This window comes from Syngnathus typhle, linkage group LG2 (genome assembly GCF_033458585.1).
Source record: "Syngnathus typhle isolate RoL2023-S1 ecotype Sweden linkage group LG2, RoL_Styp_1.0, whole genome shotgun sequence".
Lineage (NCBI taxonomy): Eukaryota > Metazoa > Chordata > Actinopteri > Syngnathiformes > Syngnathidae > Syngnathus > Syngnathus typhle.
Genome location: NC_083739.1, coordinates 17,418,897 through 17,439,242, shown reverse-complemented (window position 1 = coordinate 17,439,242; position 20,346 = coordinate 17,418,897). Strand labels below are relative to the sequence as shown.

General features: G+C 39.1%; 2 protein-coding genes across 7 annotated transcripts; both read right to left on the bottom strand.

Moving 5' to 3' along the window:
* Positions 1–204: 204 nt before the first annotated feature.
* On the bottom strand, positions 205–8,962 carry hck (HCK proto-oncogene, Src family tyrosine kinase). 3 transcript variants are annotated; one of them, XM_061304687.1, is made up of 13 exons: positions 8,769–8,962; positions 6,979–7,129; positions 6,436–6,564; positions 5,516–5,549; positions 4,763–4,856; positions 4,567–4,662; positions 4,115–4,218; positions 2,858–3,256; positions 2,603–2,785; positions 1,826–1,902; positions 952–1,105; positions 630–761; positions 205–428 (listed from the first exon to the last, which is right to left on the bottom strand). In XM_061304687.1, the coding sequence occupies exons 3-13, from the start codon at positions 6,553–6,555 to the stop codon at positions 226–228; spliced, it is 1,596 nt and encodes a 531-aa protein (XP_061160671.1). In that variant the 5' UTR covers positions 6,556–6,564; positions 6,979–7,129; positions 8,769–8,962; the 3' UTR covers positions 205–225. The 3 variants fall into 3 exon arrangements, with proteins under 3 accessions (XP_061160671.1, XP_061160676.1, XP_061160663.1); XM_061304692.1 differs by lacking the exon at positions 6,979–7,129 and having other exon boundaries at positions 2,858–3,010; positions 3,110–3,256; positions 8,769–8,960; XM_061304679.1 differs by lacking the exon at positions 6,979–7,129.
* A 2,008-nt stretch (positions 8,963–10,970) lies between these two features.
* Positions 10,971–19,871, bottom strand: rbbp8l (retinoblastoma binding protein 8-like). Of its 4 annotated transcripts, none has more exons than XM_061271740.1 (15): positions 19,713–19,871; positions 16,860–16,910; positions 16,701–16,790; positions 16,562–16,604; positions 15,738–15,833; positions 15,532–15,644; positions 15,280–15,355; positions 15,055–15,203; positions 14,915–14,964; positions 14,397–14,461; positions 13,394–14,126; positions 13,203–13,305; positions 13,069–13,127; positions 12,436–12,643; positions 10,971–12,359 (listed from the first exon to the last, which is right to left on the bottom strand). In XM_061271740.1, exons 3-15 carry the CDS (start codon positions 16,759–16,761, stop codon positions 12,301–12,303), a joined length of 1,815 nt encoding a protein of 604 aa, XP_061127724.1. In that variant the 5' UTR covers positions 16,762–16,790; positions 16,860–16,910; positions 19,713–19,871; the 3' UTR covers positions 10,971–12,300. The 4 variants fall into 4 exon arrangements, with proteins under 4 accessions (XP_061127724.1, XP_061127723.1, XP_061127725.1 ...); XM_061271739.1 differs by having other exon boundaries at positions 13,069–13,130; positions 13,203–13,302; XM_061271741.1 differs by having other exon boundaries at positions 13,203–13,302.
* Positions 19,872–20,346: the final 475 nt, after the last annotated feature.

The following is a 20,346-nucleotide window of genomic DNA, read 5'->3' as shown; positions in this document are numbered from 1 at the left end:
TTCTCAAATTTGGATAAGTAGCTATCCTTGAGCTTCTACGACTTTTTTTTTGCAATTCATACTTCAACATACAACTTTAATCTACTGACAATTTGTGCAAATTGTGGTGGCAGGAAATTCTTTAGACTTTAACTTCTGACAACAAAATGCCAGGAAATTGTTAATTGTTAATAATTAAAATGGTGCTTTTTTTTATTTTAAATAAAAAAAAAAGAAGAATGTGAGTCACGGTTGTTGCTGGTACTGGCTCTCCGTGGCTGTGTAGAAATCCTCCAGGACACTCTTTAGGTAATCAAAGGTTGGACGGTTATCTGGTTTGTTCTTCCAACACTCTAGCATGATGTCATAGAGTTCCTTGGGACAACTGTCCTGACGCTGCATTCGATAGCCTTTCTCCAGCGAACGGATTACCTCTGGGTTTGTCATCCCTAAAAATAAAACCAATTTGGTAAATAGCCTCTTGAACATTGAGAGGTATTACGATGATCTCCTGTGGAATGTTTTGCGAGGGAAATCTCAAAGTACCAAAAGAGACAAAACTACACATAGTTTGGTGATAGTATACTGGATAGTAGCGGCTTTTATTGTTATAGCGCGAGGAAGCACTGTATCAATATTGAAGTTGTTACCTGGGTACGGTGTACGTCCATAACTGATGATCTCAGTAAGCAAAATGCCAAAAGACCAGACATCTGACTTAATAGTGAAACAGCCGTAGTTGATAGCTTCAGGTGCTGTCCACTTAATGGGAAATCTTGCTCCTGAAGAACCATAAAATAGTATTTAAGTTTGCATTCCACACATCTTCTCGTACAATAGTGGTAAACTTTAGATTCAGCCAGTTCACAAATCACTTTTCTTTAAATTTAGGAATCTTGGGTGCGTTACTGTGTTCTTCTGTGTTCCCAGCTAGATTAAGAGGAAATTAAATAATACCGGAGTAAGTCGTACCTTCCCTTGCTGTGTATTCATTGTCTTCAATGATGCGAGCGAGGCCAAAGTCAGCGATTTTGCATACTAAAGCTTTATTGACCAGAATGTTGGCGGCCCTCAAGTCTCGGTGGATGTAGTTCCTCTGCTCAATGAAGGCCATACCCTCCGCTATCTATGGATAAACAAGTCACAGTAATGGAGTAAGAACGTAATTCCTCGCAGTCGGTGTGACAAAATCATGAAAATGGGAAATCGTTCAGTTCAGTGCAGAACACATTGGTCAGTTTCTGTTGGCAGCCTTTTGCTGGTTTCCTACGGCAGTGATACGATATTCCACAAAGAGTTAACGTATAGCGTGCTGTTTGAGGATTAGCCAAGAATCGAAACAAAACTTCAAAGGACTATTAGGACTATATTAAAAATAAAAATATACTTTAATGCCATAAAATGATGAGAATAAGCTTTTTTTTTCTGGAGAAAAAAGGGGTTTTTTTGCATTTCAGGCTGACAAAAACATTCTTATGTACTAAACTACTTATTTGTCATTGGCAAATGAAAAAGTTGCAGGAAAAGATGTATATTAATGCACGTATATACACACAGATGTCACAAATATTTGATCATAATCTTCCATGTTTGGAGCGGAGAACTGATGAAAATAAGCACAGTTGACATTTCGAGTGAATAAGACATGAAAAGCCAAATGTTATGGATTTTTCTACAAATCATCTCAAATTACGTTTGCAATAGCACTTTGATGCCTTACTTTGGTCTTATCATGTGTATGGCTCAACTAATCCGACACAACCCATATGTACATATGTACCTGTGGACGTGCTCCAATGATTAAAGATAATCGTTGAAGATCGTGATGTGACCGAGAGATTCTTACCTGGGCAGAGAAGTCGATGAGCTTGGGAAGTGGGATGCGACTGCCTTCATCACTCTTGAGGAAGTCTAATAAACTACCTGTATGCATGAGCACAGGCAAACATCATAAGACAAATGCATGTTGGGTTTTCATTGGCTGTGAAGAGAACATTTTCATCTTTGTATTTTGTTCCCCCATGCACTACAACGAGACAAATATTTGAAAAAATATACTGAATAGAAATTGAAAAAAAAAAAGACTGACTATGCGTAGGTGTCTAAACAAGAGTATGAGAAGACTGTATCACCACTCACCCCTAGATGGCAGACATAGTTGCATTTGCCGTGTCTTACTATATACATAGTGCCTACATTTTCTTGCGGATTTAGAATGTCACACTGAACAAATACAGTAACTCAACCATATTAAACTTTTGAGTCAGTTGATTTTTGTGCGAGAAAAAGTAATGCATGAAATGAGTTGTTGCACGTAGTGTTGGCTTGCTCAGCAGTATAGTGTCATCCTTGAATCCTAATTTTTATGTATAGCAAAAGCACACTCTTCCTCTCCAAACACCCGCTCTCAAAGTAATGCACGGGCGTCGGAGTGATTTGCAAGCACAAATCATTGTGATGAAGAAATATGACACCGCAGCAGTAGTTCACAAAGTAAATGCAAAATTTGAATTCAAATATAATTTAATGGGATTTGAATTCAAATATAATTTAAACTATATCTGGTCTTTGGTTATCTTAATCAACAGCCTTTATCACAACCTGTTTTGTGCACATATCTTACCTTTTTCCATTAATTCAGTGATAATATAAATGGGCTCTTCCTTGGTGACCACAGCATGGAGTCGCACCAGTTTGTCATGCTGTAAAGTCTTCATCAGATTGGCCTCAGCCATGAAGGCTTCTACCGACATGCTCCCAGGTTTCATGGTCTTCACTGCTACCTTGGTGTGTTTGTTGTATGTCGCTGAAAGCAAAATGCAAGATATTCAAATGCAACCCACTAGCAGAGTGGGAAAGATGCTTGAATGCATCGTACCCAGCCAGACATCTCCAAACTGGCCAGCACCGAGTTTTTTCTCCAGTTTAAGTGATGACCTTTGGATTTCCCAGGCGTCTTTCTCCCAGGGCTTCTCTGGTTTAGGACTCAGGCAAGGGTTGGTTAGGGGTTGGCAAAGGCCATCACCTTGCTCTAGAGGGAATAAAAAACACACACAATGCGATGAATCACAAATATACAAGACTTTTGCGTTGAGGTCTAGTTCATCAAATAAAGCCAAGTCACACTCACTCTTATAATGCTTGACCAGGTCCTGCAGGGTGCTGAATGTGATCCGGGGAGAGATGTAAAATCCTCCATTGTCCAGCAAACGGATCTTATAATGTTTAACAGTGTCACCAGATGAGTCGGTGTCCCTGACAGACAGGGAGAAGCTTCCTGTGGTTAAAGAGAGAGAGAGAGAGAGAGAGAGAGAGAGAGAGAGAGAGAGAGAGAGAGAGAGAGAGAGAGAGAGAGAGAGAGAGAGAGAGAGAGAGAGAGAGAGAGAGAGAGAGAGAGAGAGAGAAGAAATCATGTTAAATTAAGCTTTTTTTTTCCATATCAGTCACTTTCCTGGCACATGTACGACCACTTTGAGTAGAGCCAATAAATCACTGCTTAAAATTCACCTATTCATTTATGTACAAGCATACTGACTTACACTTACCAAGTGTTACTGTGATCTCGACTTATGTCAATTATTTACATGTTCTTGCAAAACAAGAAAGAAGAATTGTTTTACTGTTCTCTACTTTTTATAACGGTCATATTTTACATTGCTTTGTTTGCGCACTGAATCAACCGGACTTGTGTACTTCCTCAATTGTATCTGTTTTTAAAATTACAGTTTGAGAATATTGTATGTACGTACGTATAGTCTATAAATATATCTGGAATGTTTACACCACTGTGAGTAATTAAAAAAAAAAAAAACACACACTTCAATTGTATATGGGGTGAACAGTCGCGCTCATTTGCATGAGACAGGACTGGTCCATCATAACGGGCACATTTTTACCAAAGCTTAAAAATATTCAGTCAACATCCTGTAATTCTTGATCCTAGTGGTTTTCAAAGCATTACACGGACACGTTAGGATACTTGGGACTGCTTTGAATTGTGGGGAAAAAAAACAAAAAACAAACAATGACTCCCTTGATGACAAAATGTTCAAAAGTTAACCATCACAATTTGGCACAACTTATACTATAACACGTTGGGCTCTACTAAGTTATGAATAGTTTATACTTGACTCACCTTTGTTGGACTCACTGTCTCGGATCATAAACGATCCTACTTTGTTTCCAGGAGCCAGAAGCTGCCTCTCGGCATCTCTCCTGCTCACTCCCTTGAAAAACCACCTCAACAACAGGAAACAACCATTAGAGCAGAAACCACATCTCAGTCCAAAACAAGGTGCTGTGCTCTTTCCTTTCAAGCTGTGTTTTGTGCTTATATTTTACTTAACTGCCATGGTAAATTAAAAATCACATTTGTACAGCACTCCCATGAAAAATACAGAGCAATACAGAACAAGAAATGCATTAGTTGATTTATTTAGACTTTAGAGGACAGATGTTTTGTGATTTTGTGGTGCAAAGTGACACAAACCACAATTTGACAAACAGACACGCTTCTCTTCTTATTTGAATAATTTTAAGGTTATTTCTGTTGTCAGGTCATTTTATTACTTGTGGAAGTCTACTTACTCCTCTGCCTCCAGGGTATCTTTACCAACATAATTGCTGGGGATGAAGCCTTCTTGACCTGTACTGATCAACACCGCTCGCCACCACTCCCCTGATCTATAGAGAGAAAACCGCAGATATTTACAGAACGACTTTAACTTCTATCAACAATACAACAAGAAAGGAAAGATATGTCACGGGTGACACTCCTACTCACTCTTCCAAAATGTTAAGTTTGTCCCCCTTCTTGAAGCCAAGGTCTCCATCATGAATGGCATCATAATCATAAAGTGCAATAGCAATGTTGTCTCCTACGTAAATATGGGAAAAGGAGACAGAAAATCATGTATATTAAAGTGCTCATGGATGAATATCCATCCTTAGATTTGCAATGTCCATCACGTCCATCCAATAAAATAGCTTGAAAAGAAAACAGCTTGCACTCAAGTGTTTAGTGTCAATAGCATGAACATTGCTCTGTTTTGAAAAGAAAACAGCTTGCACTCAAGTGTTTAGTGTCAATAGCATGAACATTGCTCTGTTAAATATAAATGGAAAGGGAAGCTATTTAATATCATTATTAACAGTTTATTTGAGCTGGGGTCCAGAAAACTAGGAAGTTGTAAATGTCAGCCCTCCAACAAAAAAAAAAAAAATGCAATGGAACAAGATCTGATTCTGACTTTTTCCCAGAACAGTGTGTCGCCTGAAATGCTGATGCTATCACTATGCACATCCATATATCCATAAACTATGTTCATTGTTCATCTTTACTCATGTTAGGCACCTGATATAGGATGTACATAGAATTCATGTGGCCTAAACTAATTCTCTGCTTACTTGTGTGTATTGCCCTACATGGTGCTGACCAACGTTGCATAAGAGCAATGTGATACATTGCAGATGATGCAAGTACAAGTAGCCGAGGTTGACAATGAAGCAGAAGAATTTAAGAGACGGAGATACGAACCATCTGTTATATTTGCACTGGATGGCGTTTTGCTCTGTGAACCAAAAAAAAAAAGACAAATCAAAACTTGAATGTTAACAACATTATACATGACATTACACGGCATGTTGATGTACTTATTTGACAGACAGGAAGGATTTGTTCTTATCAACTTTAAGTCTCGGGGCTGGTAGTTTTTCCTTTGTGAAGTACATGAAAAACAACCAGGAAGTAAAACTAGCTGTGTGTGCTATATTATGCTGCATCTACAGGTTGACTGATCTTGGTTGTTGCTTAATAGTGAGATTTCAATCACGCATCTGCTGCCATTTTGACGCTCTGCTTCTGCTTTCGTCAATTCTTATTTCTTCACTTTAGGTGAAAGACAGGAAGCAATGGCCAGAGGAACCACTTAATACGAAGTAGATAGCAGGAGTGCACTTCTACCCATGACACACATCAGAGTCCTTACAATATGCAAATTGCCTGCACATAGATCTTTCCGTTCTTCATTTTGCAATACAACAATCAAACAAATAATTCATTCACAGAGACATGCCACACTTTCAAAATGGCTAAAAATTGTATTGTATAAGATGTTCTGTTTTGTTTATCTATAATTATTTTGTCAAAAGCATGACACAGACATGCTATGACATCTGGGAACTGCTTAAAACTGAAGGGGAAAAAGTCTGACATACTTCTTTAAGGAAAACAAGAGTTATAATATATAACTAAGTACTAACTATAACTATATACTTCTATAAATACGAAGTTATCACAGAAAAGGGTACCTATCAAAAGTTTGTTACACTTTCTGTTGTTTTGAGTTCTTCAATTGTAAAAGAATTGTAAAAAAATACATTCTTTCAAATGGATTGGATGGAAGAATTCTTCTTTGTGTTACATTGCTCCACATTCTTTTCACGGTGATTGCTTACAACTTTAGAATTTCCCGCTGTGGGATCTTTGACGTAGTGGGTTGTCGGTGCACTTTTCTGCATGTCACTGCTCCCCTTCCGAAGATTCTCCCGATCCTTCTTTGAGCCCACACAACCCATGGTGATGTCCTGGTGGTTAAGAAGGAGACACAGCTTTTAGATGCCATTGAAGACCTATGCAATATTTGCTTGTTGTTTTGTTGTGAAAGGGTTGGCTGATATATGAAATCAATTCATGTATGATCATTTAGTGCATAATGAAAAATCTCCTTTCACTTTCATCAGTTAAGCCAGAGTGTTTTGTAATTTCACTAATAATAGTGGTTATCTTGTTTTTGCACATGTATGGCTTGTAAGATTGTTAAAATTTGAGACTGGAGCATAACTTTATGGTATTACCCTCTTGAACTTAGAATAAGTACAGTAAGCACAGGAACCAAAGAACAGGAAGTGTAAAAATGATACAAAAGTATACTCAGGTGAAGGGGGAAAAAAAGAAAGGGAAGAACATTATGTGGGAAATTTAATGAACTTAAAATGAACCTGCAAGGGTGAAAAGGTAGGTTGCGCAAGAATAACATCAGCTTTTCTCACAGGTCCTTTGAAAGTTCTTGCGCATTTCCCAAGGCGCAGAAGCCAAGAAAGTCAGTGCAGCCCATGGATGAAATGTGCAGCAAGGTCTCCCAATCAATGACTATTTACAGTACAGACACCAATTACCATCATACAATTCATGGGCGTGTAAAATTATTTCTAACAGTAATTTAAACCTATGTGTGTCAATGTGTATATTATTAGGCCAATTATTGAAGGATATGTAAATTTTTGATCAAGCCATTCGGGTTATTTCAGTTGTCACTTGACTTGTATCCAAATATAAAAAAATAAAATAAAAAAATAATAATAATCATAAATTCTGCCAGGGCATGTAAACATATGAGCACGACAGTACTGTAATATATTTGACAGTTTGAAGATTTAATTACTGGATATTTTGCGTATCACTGGACGGAGCCCACATTCTACTTCGAGAAGAAATAGATTAGATCACTAATTAGAGCCCTGTAGTAAACAAGGCATTTTAAAAAAATAAAAATAAAATACAGTCCCAAAATATGGGATTTTGAGGTTACGTGCGGAAAGCAACAGCACAGGAAGCCATGCTCAGATATAGAGTATATTTAAGATCAAGGCCTGCCTAAAAGTGTTTTTATGTAAATATTAGCTGTAACTTCACTATTTTTCATTTTCAGTTTTGTGTTCTATTACAACTCATGTGGGGCAGCAAACTTGCGTTTTGATGCTAAACTTGAACTGAACATTCTGTTGATTGCAATCTAATTGAGAAAGTCATTGAGCTTCCTTTTCTTCAAACCAACAACGCATAACCCCAAAGACAAGGCGTGTCAAATTGTTTTAGTCTTAGGACATGGTTTCAAAGCCATTAAGACTATGATAAACATATGCATAGTCATCTCGATCTCTCATCTTAATACATACAGTATACATGAATGTTCTTATAATTGATTGTTGCACGTTTTTTTTTTTTATAAAAGGAAATTGAAATCAGATTGTCATGGAATTCAAATGTACAACTTAAAGAAACCCTGTATAAATTCTGTTCAATTTCTGTAAAAGACCTGGTTTAAAAATGCATATGTTAAAAGTGAAGAAAAATAAATTCAGTTAACTTCTTCTGTCAAAATAAAAATACAAAAACAATTTTACAAGAAGACACTGTATTTGCCTTAGATTGCCACAACTCTTACTGATTGCTTCAATTCAATCTCCAAAATTGAATGAGGCCACAACCTCTTAAATATAAAACAATTCATTTTGCAGAATTGGGGGTTATTGAATTTTGCCTGGAACTTTATAGTTTGGACTATAGAGGATTTATGGGTTTGGGTATGATGTAATGTTGGCATTTTTAAGAATAATTTGGGTAACATACAGAAGAACTCTCCCATTTTAAGTAAATCGTTTATAAAGAGTAATCCTCCAAAGATAGAGCAGATCTGAATAGGATAGTGCATTCATACATAACTATGGCCCCCTAGGGCATGATATTGATTCATTAATGACTACACATTGAAACAGTGCTAGAATCCCTCAATTAGTGTATTTTGGAGTGTATTTCAACCTGTCATTTATCAGAAAAAAAATATTTAAAATTGCAATGGCATCTTTCAGGTATGTGCACACTAATGTTTTGTTAAATCATTCCATGTGTTAATGATCACGATTAATAATTCAGAATGTTTAGAATTTTATTTTTGAGCACATTTTGTTCAACAGTGACGTCACAATACTTAAAACAACAACAAACTCACCGTCGCTTTAACCAAGTACTCCTACGACGATGAGTTTAACAAGATAGTGATTCTTCTGCCAGAGTCCCGTAACTGAAATTATTCCTCATTTCGGTCTAACCGCTTCCATTTTTTTGCGAATGTGCTTCAAGATGAGGAGCACGGCGACGCGTCTGTGACTTGTACGAGGAAGTTGTGAGAGTGCTGTTAAGCTTGAGCGAGCCGACAAAAAGGGGAACCAGCGCTTTCAATCTTCCACTTTTGCACTCTTTTCCCTTCTTTACATTTGAAGTACAACTTTGTATTTCAGTATGAGCTTTTCCTGGAATTGTAAAAATATATATATATTTATATATACATATATATAATATATATATATATATATATATATATATATATATATATATATATATATATATATATATATATATATATATATATATATATATATATATATATATATATATATGACTGTGACTCGTGAGTGAGTGAGTGAACGATTCGTTCAAGAGAACGAATCCTTTCAGTGAACGAGAGTGAACGAATCACTTCCTACGGTGATTTGTTCTTTTTTTCAGTTCATATGACTTCAACCACTAGGTGTCGGTAATGCCCATTGAAGCTGGTGCCACCTCGCCGTAAAACAGAACGAAGAAGAAAATGACAAGGCGTGTCAAAACGAAGAAGAAAATGACGTCAAATGACGTCACTCCCCGTTCACGAACGTCATTTTCTTCTTCGTTTTGACACGCCTTGTCATTTTCTTCTTCGTTTTGTTTTACGGCGAGGTGGCACCAGCTTCAATGGGCATTACCGACACCTACTGGTTGGAGTCATATGAACTGAAAAAAGAACGGATCACTGTAGGAAGTGAGTCGTTCACTGAAAGGATTCGATCTTTTGAACGAATCGTTCACTCACGAGCCAACACTATCTCCAACGCCAACTGCCTTCTTGCCTTCTCAAAAAGGTCTTCCTCTCTCTCTAGCTCCATCCTCATTGTCCTTCTCTCAGCAAACCATGGAACCAAGTTGAAAGTGATTGATTAATCTTTATTTGAAATAAAATGTTGACAAAAACCTGTTGATCTTGGAGTTGCATTGGCAATAATTCTCAAAGTGTGGGAAATGACAGAAGATGCAGTGCCTTCAGCGATTTTAAATTCAATATATTTGCATTTTTAAAGGTTTGCACTTGCATTTGCACTGGACACGTGTGTAAAGTATGCTAAGTGACATATGACATAAATTGGTGTATATATGTATATTATTTATTCATTTGTTTATTATATCTTTCAATCTTGAAATAAACAATTGAATTAAATATTTGTCAGGATTTTTTTTTTCCGTCCAAATCCTTCCTTGACAGCTGTCTTTTAGTTCAGTCTGTTGTGGGAGGCGGGGTTGCATGTGGATGGTGCAGTGGCACAACAGCAGCTCACCAATGGTGCTCCAGAGAAAACCACCAGATTTCAAAACATAATCCTTAATCAGCAGTCAGGATTAGAAATTCCGCTGAAACCTAGTGGGGGGAGGAGGAGGGCGGAGATGTGGGTGAATTGGGGATGAGGACAGTATGTAAATTGGATGAGAGGAATAACGAGGAAGGGGGGAAGCAGTAAAAGGTTAAATGTAAGAGTTTTAAAATTTTGGAAAGATACTAGATGATGGGTCAAGGGATAAAGGATTGTGACCCTGCAGCTGTTCACCACTGCTGATGACCTCATGTTTCCCCAACTGCAATGAGCCTGTTGAGTCAGTGCTGACCTGGGGACTGTTGACTCCAAGTACTATTGTCAACCATTGCCACCACATATAAAGATTTGAAAGGATTAATTAAGGGTATATAGTATTTACTGCCTACTGCCCGATGACTGCTGGGATAGGCAACAACATTGACCCCAAATAATCCAATGACAGTCACTTTGGACTCAGTTCCTCTGGATAACATTTTTAAGGAACCAAAAGTCCTGATGAGGCTAAGCACAGAGATGACCATCAAAGCTGCTCGACCAGTCGAAAAACTTGATGATCAAAGATCAATACACCGCAAGACTGAATAATCTCTTTCCTAAAATGTGAAGTGGGCTGTTGCTTCTGTGTGCCAACTGTAATTCCTACAGTGTATGTACATTATGTTGCATTTCTGGTAACAAAAAAATAGAACAGCAACCTAATAGCAGTCCTAATTGACAATCACGGTGGACAGATCACCAAATGACTGTAAGCTTACAAAATATCTTTAATGATCTGAAATACAATAGCAAAATATTGACTATTTATCCACATAATGGAAAGATGACCAGATCGCATCATGGTTGCTCACAAAAAGGCTACAATGAAGTGGACACAAATACAAAAATAAAGTCCAAAAGTGCAAATGTTATTGAGAACAAAACTAATGACTGCTTTTATGTAATTACCTATGACACAGCGAGTATTAACGGAGCATTGGCGAGATGGACAAGCACCACAGTGACTTTGCAGCAGTCTATTATTAAACCAACATTGTAACTGTAGTTTTATCACACGCACCCTTCCGCATGAACAGATGCTGTCACAGCTGTAAGTGGAAACTTAGTTGTTGCAAAATATGTGCATTTTCAAACTGAAAAAGAGGAAGAGGAAGTTGTTTTACTCATTTTTTCCCTTTTGTTGAGCCACTTAAGTATCTAAAGGCAGCAGGAGGGGGACGTTATGGTAAAAATATCCAAGCGGTGACACCACTGCCAGGAAAGTGAAATAATTACAAACATGTTTCATAAACAAGATGACACTATGTACTGAGACTTGGTGAGCGAGTCCGAAAGCACCTGATACATACTACAACTCTAGGTTAGTTGCGACTTAGCCAAATGTGGAAAAAAATTATTATTTATCATTACTGTATGACATACACTAAATACTAAGGAAACCTAAAGCAAGATAGTCATCTGCGGGTGAATTAGGAGACTGTATGAATTAGGAGACTGTATGTGCTTCCTGCACTGGTGTGAATTCAATATAATACCTACTTGTGGAATTGACAAGTGAAGAGTGTTCCTTACAGCCTCTTTGCAAGCGTCACAATGAAAGTTCCTTTGCCGGTATAGTCTTGCATATATTTCATGGCTGGTGTCATTCGTGTTTTCGGGCATTGAGAAAACAACCCGCAGTAAGTCACATGGGAAGAATTTGTAAGCATCTCCGGACAGCTTGAGACACTTGGGGATTGACATTCTCTGATGTCATAAGCGGCACTGCTCATAGTGATTAGGGGAAGGTTTGCATGGCTTGTGAGAATGCTTTTAAGAAGCTTTATGTTTATTTATTTATTTATTTATTTATTTATTTATTTATTTATTTATTTATTTATTTATTTATTTATTTATTTATTTATTTATTTACTGGACATTCTGTCTGGCCAAGAGTCCGTCTCGGCATTTACATGTTGGACAGTTTCCACTTTTTCAAGTTTTTTATTTTGAAAATAAATTTCAAGACATAAGAGATGGTACTATATGAGTTTTTGAATGCCCAATTCTGAGTAAAATCTTGGGTCATGTCCACTCCAGTCAGCTGGAGGCCTCTGGAGCTCTCACTGTGATCTTGACCTTTTTTGCTTTGGCCATGACTGTGAGGAAAATAGAAGAGCATTTAAAAATCTGTATGAATGATAAACTTACTTAAAATTTTGAACTGATGCTTACAGTCTGTGCCTGAGTCTTGGTCCATTTCTGTATCCGCAAATAATTTCTTCCTCTTGTAGCTATGGTGGGTCTCCTGTTCTGATATGTTGTCCTCTTCTTCCTCCTCCTCCTCTTCCTCCGCCTCTTCTTCATCTTGCTTCTCCTCTTCCTCCACCTCCTCCTCCACCTGTTCCTCTGAGCCTCCTGGCTCGACTTTTGGTGGTGGTGACTGTGATGAGGCAGAAGAATTTTACAAAATCGTTACAAATCTGTTGGTGAACATGTTCCTACTCAAAACAAGGTAAACAACAAAACAAAGTGCCTTTTGTTGCTGTTGTTTATGTTTGTGCATTCATTTTCAGTAGGCTACACAATGCAAGAGACACAATGATGGGAGAAAGCTCAGAATTTTGGAATTGTCTCAACTCTGCCATTCATGCTCATGATGACCACACGAACATGTCAGAAGATCGTGCAATGGTTAGGAGTGGACAATCGATCCTTGTCCCCACTCACACATGGCCCTTAATAAGACTTGAAATCCACTACAAAACAAACATGTGCTGGCAAAAATGTAAAAAGTCTTGAGTTCATATGTAGCTGGTGCCCCTCAACTTCTTTTCATATAAAAAATGACCCATATCAGCATCTTACCTTGCCATTTCTTGATAGGGAGTCTTGTGTTTGAGTGGAATTCATACTCTCCAGCACCACTACTGTTACGGCAAACAGACAGAACTGCGTTAGAGACCTTCACATGGATTCTGACACACTTTTTGTCATATTACCTGGCCGTAATGATATTGTGAGGGCAGGGACCTTCTTTCCATTGTTTGGCTCTGTCTTTCCAGTGGCCTCTTTTTTCTGCTCCACATTTTCTTTTACCACCTGCTGGGTAAGACCAATACATGACAGACCAGATGATCTCCACGTGTTCTCATTTGCACTCTTGTCATCATTCACAGACTGGTGAAGGTACCTCGTGTTTTTTTCGCGTAGCTTCTTCTTGATGTGTGACCATGGGCAAGGATGGCAGCAAAGATTGAGAAGTGGGAGGTGGTGCGGGTTGATCATGAATACTCTGCATCAATTCCTTGTCAATTCTGTTGTTTACACCCTCACCCTCTTGTGGGGACAAAATCGGTTCATGTTTCGTTGTTTGCCCGGGTTTCGACTTTCCTCTGTCCGACAGATCTAGAGGACCCTCGCAGAGATCTTGGAAGCCGTCTTCCAAAACTCTTTTGGTGCCGGATGTTTGTATATCCTTCTTCTCCTGAGACTTACCCAAAATCTCTGTGTGCTCGGATTGATTCTTCAACCTAAATACCACAGTTGGTTCATTTATGGGGCCTTGAAAGCCACTATGCTTGTGCCACTGAGACCCATAAACATGATCTTGATTGCTGGAAACGCTGATGTGCTGGCTACTTTGGACCAAGCATGGAAACCGAGGAAGATTTGTTTTGGGATAAGGGTGCCTCACCAGGTTTATGCCTGAAGCGGCCATTGAATCCCAAGCAGAAGATTCCGGTAGAGCCCAAGGGAAGGCAACAGGGCTGTTTTTGATTGGTTGAGGACGACAGGGGACGGGGGCTTTGATTGTATGTCTGGTTGGATTCACATCAGCATTGAGAGAGGACGAGGACATCCTCAGAGGAAGAGCTTGACAGGAGACTGGGAGTGGCTGTTCCAGGGCTCCCACAATGAGAGATCTAAGGCAAGATATAACCCGTGAGAGGAATGTCCAAGCTTAATTAATACACTTGATATTATTACGGCCGCAAACAAGAGGAGCAGTGTGGTTTTTGCTCAGGTTGTGTGGAACAATACTCTTCTCTCAGCAGGCTCTGAAGGGCACATAAGAGTTTGCCCCACCAGTTTACATGCGTTTTGTGGACTTGGAGAAGGCGTTGGACCATGTTCCTCAAGTAGTACATAATAACTTCTGCTGTGAATCAGTAAGATTGAATTGATATGATTACCTCCTCTCAGTATGTGACACATTGTTTTCTGTATTCCAGGATGGTGAGGTGTAAATTGGAGTAGCCTGAAGGAAAGAGAAAGATAAATAGTTAATTATTTTTTGCATCCAGTGAGTTTATTGTATTTCCTGCCGACTTTCTGTAAAGCACATAGAAAAGCAGAATGCTCTGGTGCTCATTTAAGTTGACCAAATGATCTCTGTCTGCTCTGTATAAAAGAAGTCAGAAAGAAAAGAAAAGGAAAATAAGCGACATAGGCAACGTGGGAATATAAATTGTGATTAGTCTTGTTGTATTCCTGTAATCTCTCTCAATCCAGATAATCGCCATCATCACACTTGAGGGAATCCCCCCCTTTGCAGGACTAAGAAGGGGATGATCCATTTGATGTGTGTGTGTGTGTGTGCGGGGGGGATCTACCAAGCACTCATTTAATAAATGCAAGTAATAACATTTACATAGCATTGTAGAGAGAGATGTGTGTGGAATTATACAAAGAGTGCAAAAATGAAACTTACATAGTGGGTCTTGCTTATTCCTTGCAGTTGTCTGAGCTCTTCGCGAGGTTCTGTGAGGTCAAGAAACCAGAAAAGAAAAGAAGCCAATCACATGAAAGAAAAAAAAACTTCCCTTACTGCTGTGTCATTTTCAATCTCACCGTCAGCCATTTGGTTTGTGTCTGTTTTCACTGCAACATTGCCATCTATTGGCTGGTCGGAGGTGGCCCTGCCAGTTGCCATGGAGATAGGTCCAGATAAAGGTGAAAGGTCAGGAGAGATGTCAGGTTTGACCTCCACAGGTGTGCGGCTGTATGATGAGGGGCCATTGTTGAATCTGTTGCTCGCACCATAAATGAGCTCTCTTCTTGTCATCATTTACTTACTTAACTGCTTCTCTTAGATGATCAATCTCGTCTCGTAGTCTCCTGTTTTCCCTTTTTAGATTATTGTTCTCTCCGGCTATGACACAGAGGGAATGCATGGAAACTGTAGAGGGAACCCTGGAGCCAATACAAGGCTAAATGCTTCCCCATTATACGCATGTCTTTTTCACATGACATGAAGGACTCCACAATTTAAAGACGTTAACAAATAAAGAAGTTGATGGCATGGTCATCATGAATGAGAAAGACTACCTAGCAGTGTGATGTGCTGGATGGTCTGCATCTGAGACATTTCATACTCCCGCTGTCTTCTTTTAGCCACCTCTTGAGTGACGGTACATCTGTCACACAGGCCTGCCCTCAGCCTGCACATTGAGAAAATAAAAATAAAATGTAATCTACTGCTTCTACACTCACTTTCAAACCTCTTTTCAAAAATATGAATAAAAAGTGTGCACCTGTTTTCAAGTGTCTTGATGTTTTCAGTGAGTAATCGCTGGTGCTCCTTCATTTGCTGGTTCTTGGTGAACAGCTCCTCCATTCGCTTTGTATCACTGAAAACACACGCAGGCGTACACACTTAATATGGATAGGAAACATTTAAATTATTGAATTAACCTAACATGCATCTTTATGGAATGTAGGAGGAACCACAGAACTGCGAGGCAAGTGTGCCAAACGCTAGATTGCTAATTACTCATGTGTATGCATGAATGAAATGTAAAGAATATACAGTATGCCCAAAGCTTTATCTAGTATAGGTATAAAAAAAAACATGGACTTATATGGAAATTGTAACCTTTCTTCCTTAACCATCCCTTTATGTTTTCCTTTTCATAGGAACGTGGTTTGATGACTCAATACGCGTTCTGTCTCCCTCCCTCTGTTGGTCATTGCTTTAAAATGTCTTGGCTGGGTTGCACCCGTTAGGTGAATTTTATTGCTCTGTACTTGGGTATGTGAAATGACCATAAATTCAATTTCATTCAATTCTTTAAAAGAATGTCTACATGCAGCTATTTTATCTAATTCCACTACAATGCAATCCGTTCACAACTTGTGAAAAAAAAAAAGGATAAAACAAATCTTTTTTGGACCGTGTACTGAACATGTTCAAACATGAACTACTTTAAGTGTTTTACATGACAAGATGTAACAGGTGGAGTGCACAGCTTAGCCATTGTGGATCATCTCATCGACTGCTCATGTTGAATGTCATAAATCTTGGAAACAAGATTCTGTCTACAGATTATTAAAATGTGAGGTTAAAGCCTTCACTCACCAGCCCTTCTTGTTGGACAGTTCTTGCACTTTCATCTGCCAAGCTGAGAAGTGAAGCAGCACAATAACTTGTGTGGTATTTGAAACAATTGTGCATTTTTGTAATCAACAAAACATTATTATCAATTATTTCCTCTTACCCTCAAGCTCTCGCTCATGGACCTCCCTGAGTTTAAGAAGCAGCTCGTTGAAGCTCTCCATCGTTCTCACATCAAATTACAAGTCTCAGTCTGCAGGCAGGATTATAATTTTGAAAGGCGTTAGAGATATAAAGCATATAACGACATGTCGGGACTGACCTATCGAGTCATGTGTTTTTCTGCTCAGGCCTCACTATTGTTGATGAAAACCTAGAAGAAAAAAACCAGAAAAACAGAAGCAGGGTGTTATTCTGCCATTATACCTATCAACCCTGCTACTATCCATCCATCCATCCATCCATCCATCCATCCATCCATCCATCCATCCATCCATCCATCCATCCATCCATCCATCCATCCATCCATCCATCCATCCATCCATCCATCCATCCATCCATCCATCCATCCATCCATCCATCCATCCATCCATCCATCCATCCATCCATCCATCCATCCATCCATCCATCCATCCATCCATCCATCCTCAACACAGCTGATCATGTACAAGCATCGGTGTCAAACTCAAGCCCCGGGGGCCAAATACGGGCCGCCACTACACACTGAACTGGTCGCCAGCCAATCGCAGCGCACATATAGAGATGAACAACCAGCCACATCCACATGCACACCGTCACTGAGTGGTGAGTGTACCCCTACACCAGTGCTTCTCAAATAGTGGGGCGCGCCCCCCTTGGGGGGCGCGGTGCTATTCCTGGGGGGGCGCGTGTGACCCTGGGGAACAGGCTTTTTTTTTGGCAGTACTAGAATAAAGTGTAATTGCGCGTTTACTACAGCAGGGGGCAGTGGCGCTCTCATTGTTACTTCTGTCACGTTTGCGACAGTGCAACATTTTACGACTTACAAGACAAGTTAGGATAGTCACGGTGGGGAGGGGGGGCGCGAATAGTTTTCTTCTTGCTAGGGGGGGGCGTAACAGAAAATAATTGAGAAGCACTGCCCTACACCATCAGTGACTCACTCTTTCTGCAATACCTCCCCATTGAAAGATGAATGACCTTTTGAGGTACTACAAACCAACACCATTAATAAGCAACAGAAAATGAAAGGAATTCATCAATTGAATATTTCTTACAATTTCTAACTCTAGCATGTGCTGTAATATTAAATAACAAAACGTTACGCCCAAGGACCTTGCGTGTACTGCTCCACATTTTGGCTGTCAAATTTAGTTCTCATATTGACGATTAACAAAACTGGCTGGACCGGTCTTGCCAGACCTCAGGAAGCGAATGTGAACTTTGTGTATCAAGTGCACAAAACTTAACCCGCTCCTGAATGTGCATGTGTCAGGAGAGCGTGTGTGAGGGATCATTTACAGAATGTCTTCAAGTGGGAATAAATTAACCAAACTAGCACACCAAAGGCGGGATGGATGGGAGAGTATGACAGCATCTGATGCCATTGCTGTGTTTTACACTTGACTTGTAGCTTTCAGTGACATCTAACTCAAGTTGCATAATGGAACACTGTATGGAAGGTGTTTTGACCTTTGCGAATGCAAGACAATCAGGACTGTGATTACAAAATGGTACTGCATAAGTCAAATGACAGTAAGGGCAAGTGCTTTATGTTTGTTTATACTTACTACACAATACAATTTTATTATATATATATATATATATATATATATATATATATATATATATATATATATATATATATATATATATATAATTTGTGAATCTTTTTGATGTTTTTTTTTATTTATCATGTTGATTTCATATTATAGTAGGATTCAAAGGTTTAGAGGTCAGCAGAATATAAGTGAAGCCCGGAGGCCCACGCGAACATGGTGCATCAGCATAAACGTTTATGCTGGACGAAGCAGCCAACAGAACTGAAGTTAGCCTCAAGTGGAACGGCTTTTAATTCTAGGTGTAAAACAATCAGATAAGCCGAATCAGCATGCATGACAGCCTTTAGTAGTGGTTTGGGTGAACACACGTAAATTGCTTAACAAAATGAAATAAAAGACAGGAAGCTTCTATTTTAAGTTTTAGCTTTCACGGTCAGTGCTTTGTGATCAGCTAACTCAGACGCTTTGAATGATCTTTTCAGAACCTTATTATTTATACCATTCCCTTATTTTTTACCCAAATTGAATTACAAAATGATTTTGACACCAACTGGATCATTGTTAGATGAATTAATGTCGTTTTTATGAGGTACGTGTAATGCTTCTAATCAGGACAAACAGCCTTTTTCAGACCTGATAAAAAGGGGGAAACGTATTAAGTACCTGGCATTCAGTAGAGACTCTATAGAATATAGAATAGATCTTTATTTGTCATTGTAACATGTACAACGAAATTTAAAAAGTGCCAACCGATCCGCGCATGAGATAAAGAATAAACAGAGTAAATAGAATAAAAGATTTTAAAAAATACCTATCATTTTGTCTCTGGGATTGAATGAGTTTAATCACATGCTGGCCATAAATGCAAGCTAGTAATATTGGCTTTCATTTGGATAAAAGAACTTCACACTCCCTCCTCAACAAGTCAGGATATGTCAGGCAAAAGCCCATCTCTGTGGTGCAAGAGAAGACCTGTCTGTCCTTCTGATGACAAACACATATGCAAACACACACACTCCCACACAAACACACATTAACACATACACAGGCAAGCACAAGCAAAAGTACATATCCCATCCTTACCGTGGCTTTTAAAAGTTTTGATATTCTGACCTCATTCACCACTGATGCATGCTGGGGTAGGGGGAATAAAAGCCACAATGTAATATGACTTCCCCTGTTCTGAAACCAGTGACCACCCAGTATCGATAACATTAGAAAAGCACCAATACCAGTGCCGATACTACTTCCCCTGCGCACACACGAGCAGCTAATGAGCATGCATGCTAGTGTCTATTGAGGCCATGAACATTTCCTGCCCTCATACCAAGGCAGCAGATATCGCCGCCAATTCTACACACCGGCCGACGCAAAGTGTGACCTTAAAGGCAATACCTCAGCATCCAACAACTCACCTCAGAAAGTGGGGCGACTCTGTCGGCTCCCCCTGTTTTTTCCCCTTACGCTCCAGAGATGGACTGAGTGATATGGACACATAGAGAAAAGTATTGCAAGTGAGATTGTCTTACACCCTCCCATCCTTCATCTCCCCACCCCAGGAAACCGGTCCGAGCAGTTGTCCCTTGAGGAACACAAACACTGAAGCCTGGGCAAGTTCTCCCTTGATATTCCAGTTCTGCTGAAATCTCATATAACCAGTCAAACCGGTCTCATAAAGCCCTGTGGTGATAGAGGAACAGCACCAATCGGGTAACTGACGGAGCTCAATGCACATCCCTATTCTTGTATGATATACTGAATATGTTTGTTGATATTCATTTTAAAAGTCATATTTTATATATTATTCTCCAATACAATAAAATAAGAAAGTAATCTTCTGCATGACAGAACAAATTAGAAGAGACAATGTTCAAAGATTTCGTGATTCCCGAAAAGGTAGTAATGAAGTAATGAAGAACTAGCTCTTAATATCATAACGATTGGTGGTACCTGCTCTAAATTTTCCATACGTGTGAATGGTTGCTTTTAATCTCTTGTTTTCCTAACAGCTAGTTACCCCACTTGTTGCCCAAGGTCAGCCACGTTAGA

Bases quoted from the DNA above. Each gene is read 5' to 3' on its own strand.
- rbbp8l (XM_061271738.1), bottom strand. From the start codon at position 16,761: ATGGAGAGCTTCAACGAGCTGCTTCTTAAACTCAGGGAGGTCCATGAG. The intron at 14,965-15,054 runs GTGAGATTGAAA...TTGACCTCACAG, and splicing joins CACAAACCAAATGGCTGACG to AACCTCGCGAAGAGCTCAGA. The intron at 14,127-14,396 runs GTAATCATATCA...ATCTTGCCTTAG, and splicing joins GTGTCACATACTGAGAGGAG to ATCTCTCATTGTGGGAGCCC.
- hck (XM_061304687.1), bottom strand. From the start codon at position 6,555: ATGGGTTGTGTGGGCTCAAAGAAGGATCGGGAGAATCTTCGGAAGGGG. The intron at 5,550-6,435 runs GTAAGCAATCAC...TTTGGTTCACAG, and splicing joins CAGCGGGAAATTCTAAAGTT to AGCAAAACGCCATCCAGTGC. The intron at 4,857-5,515 runs GTTCGTATCTCC...ATATTTACGTAG, and splicing joins CAGTGCAAATATAACAGATG to GAGACAACATTGCTATTGCA.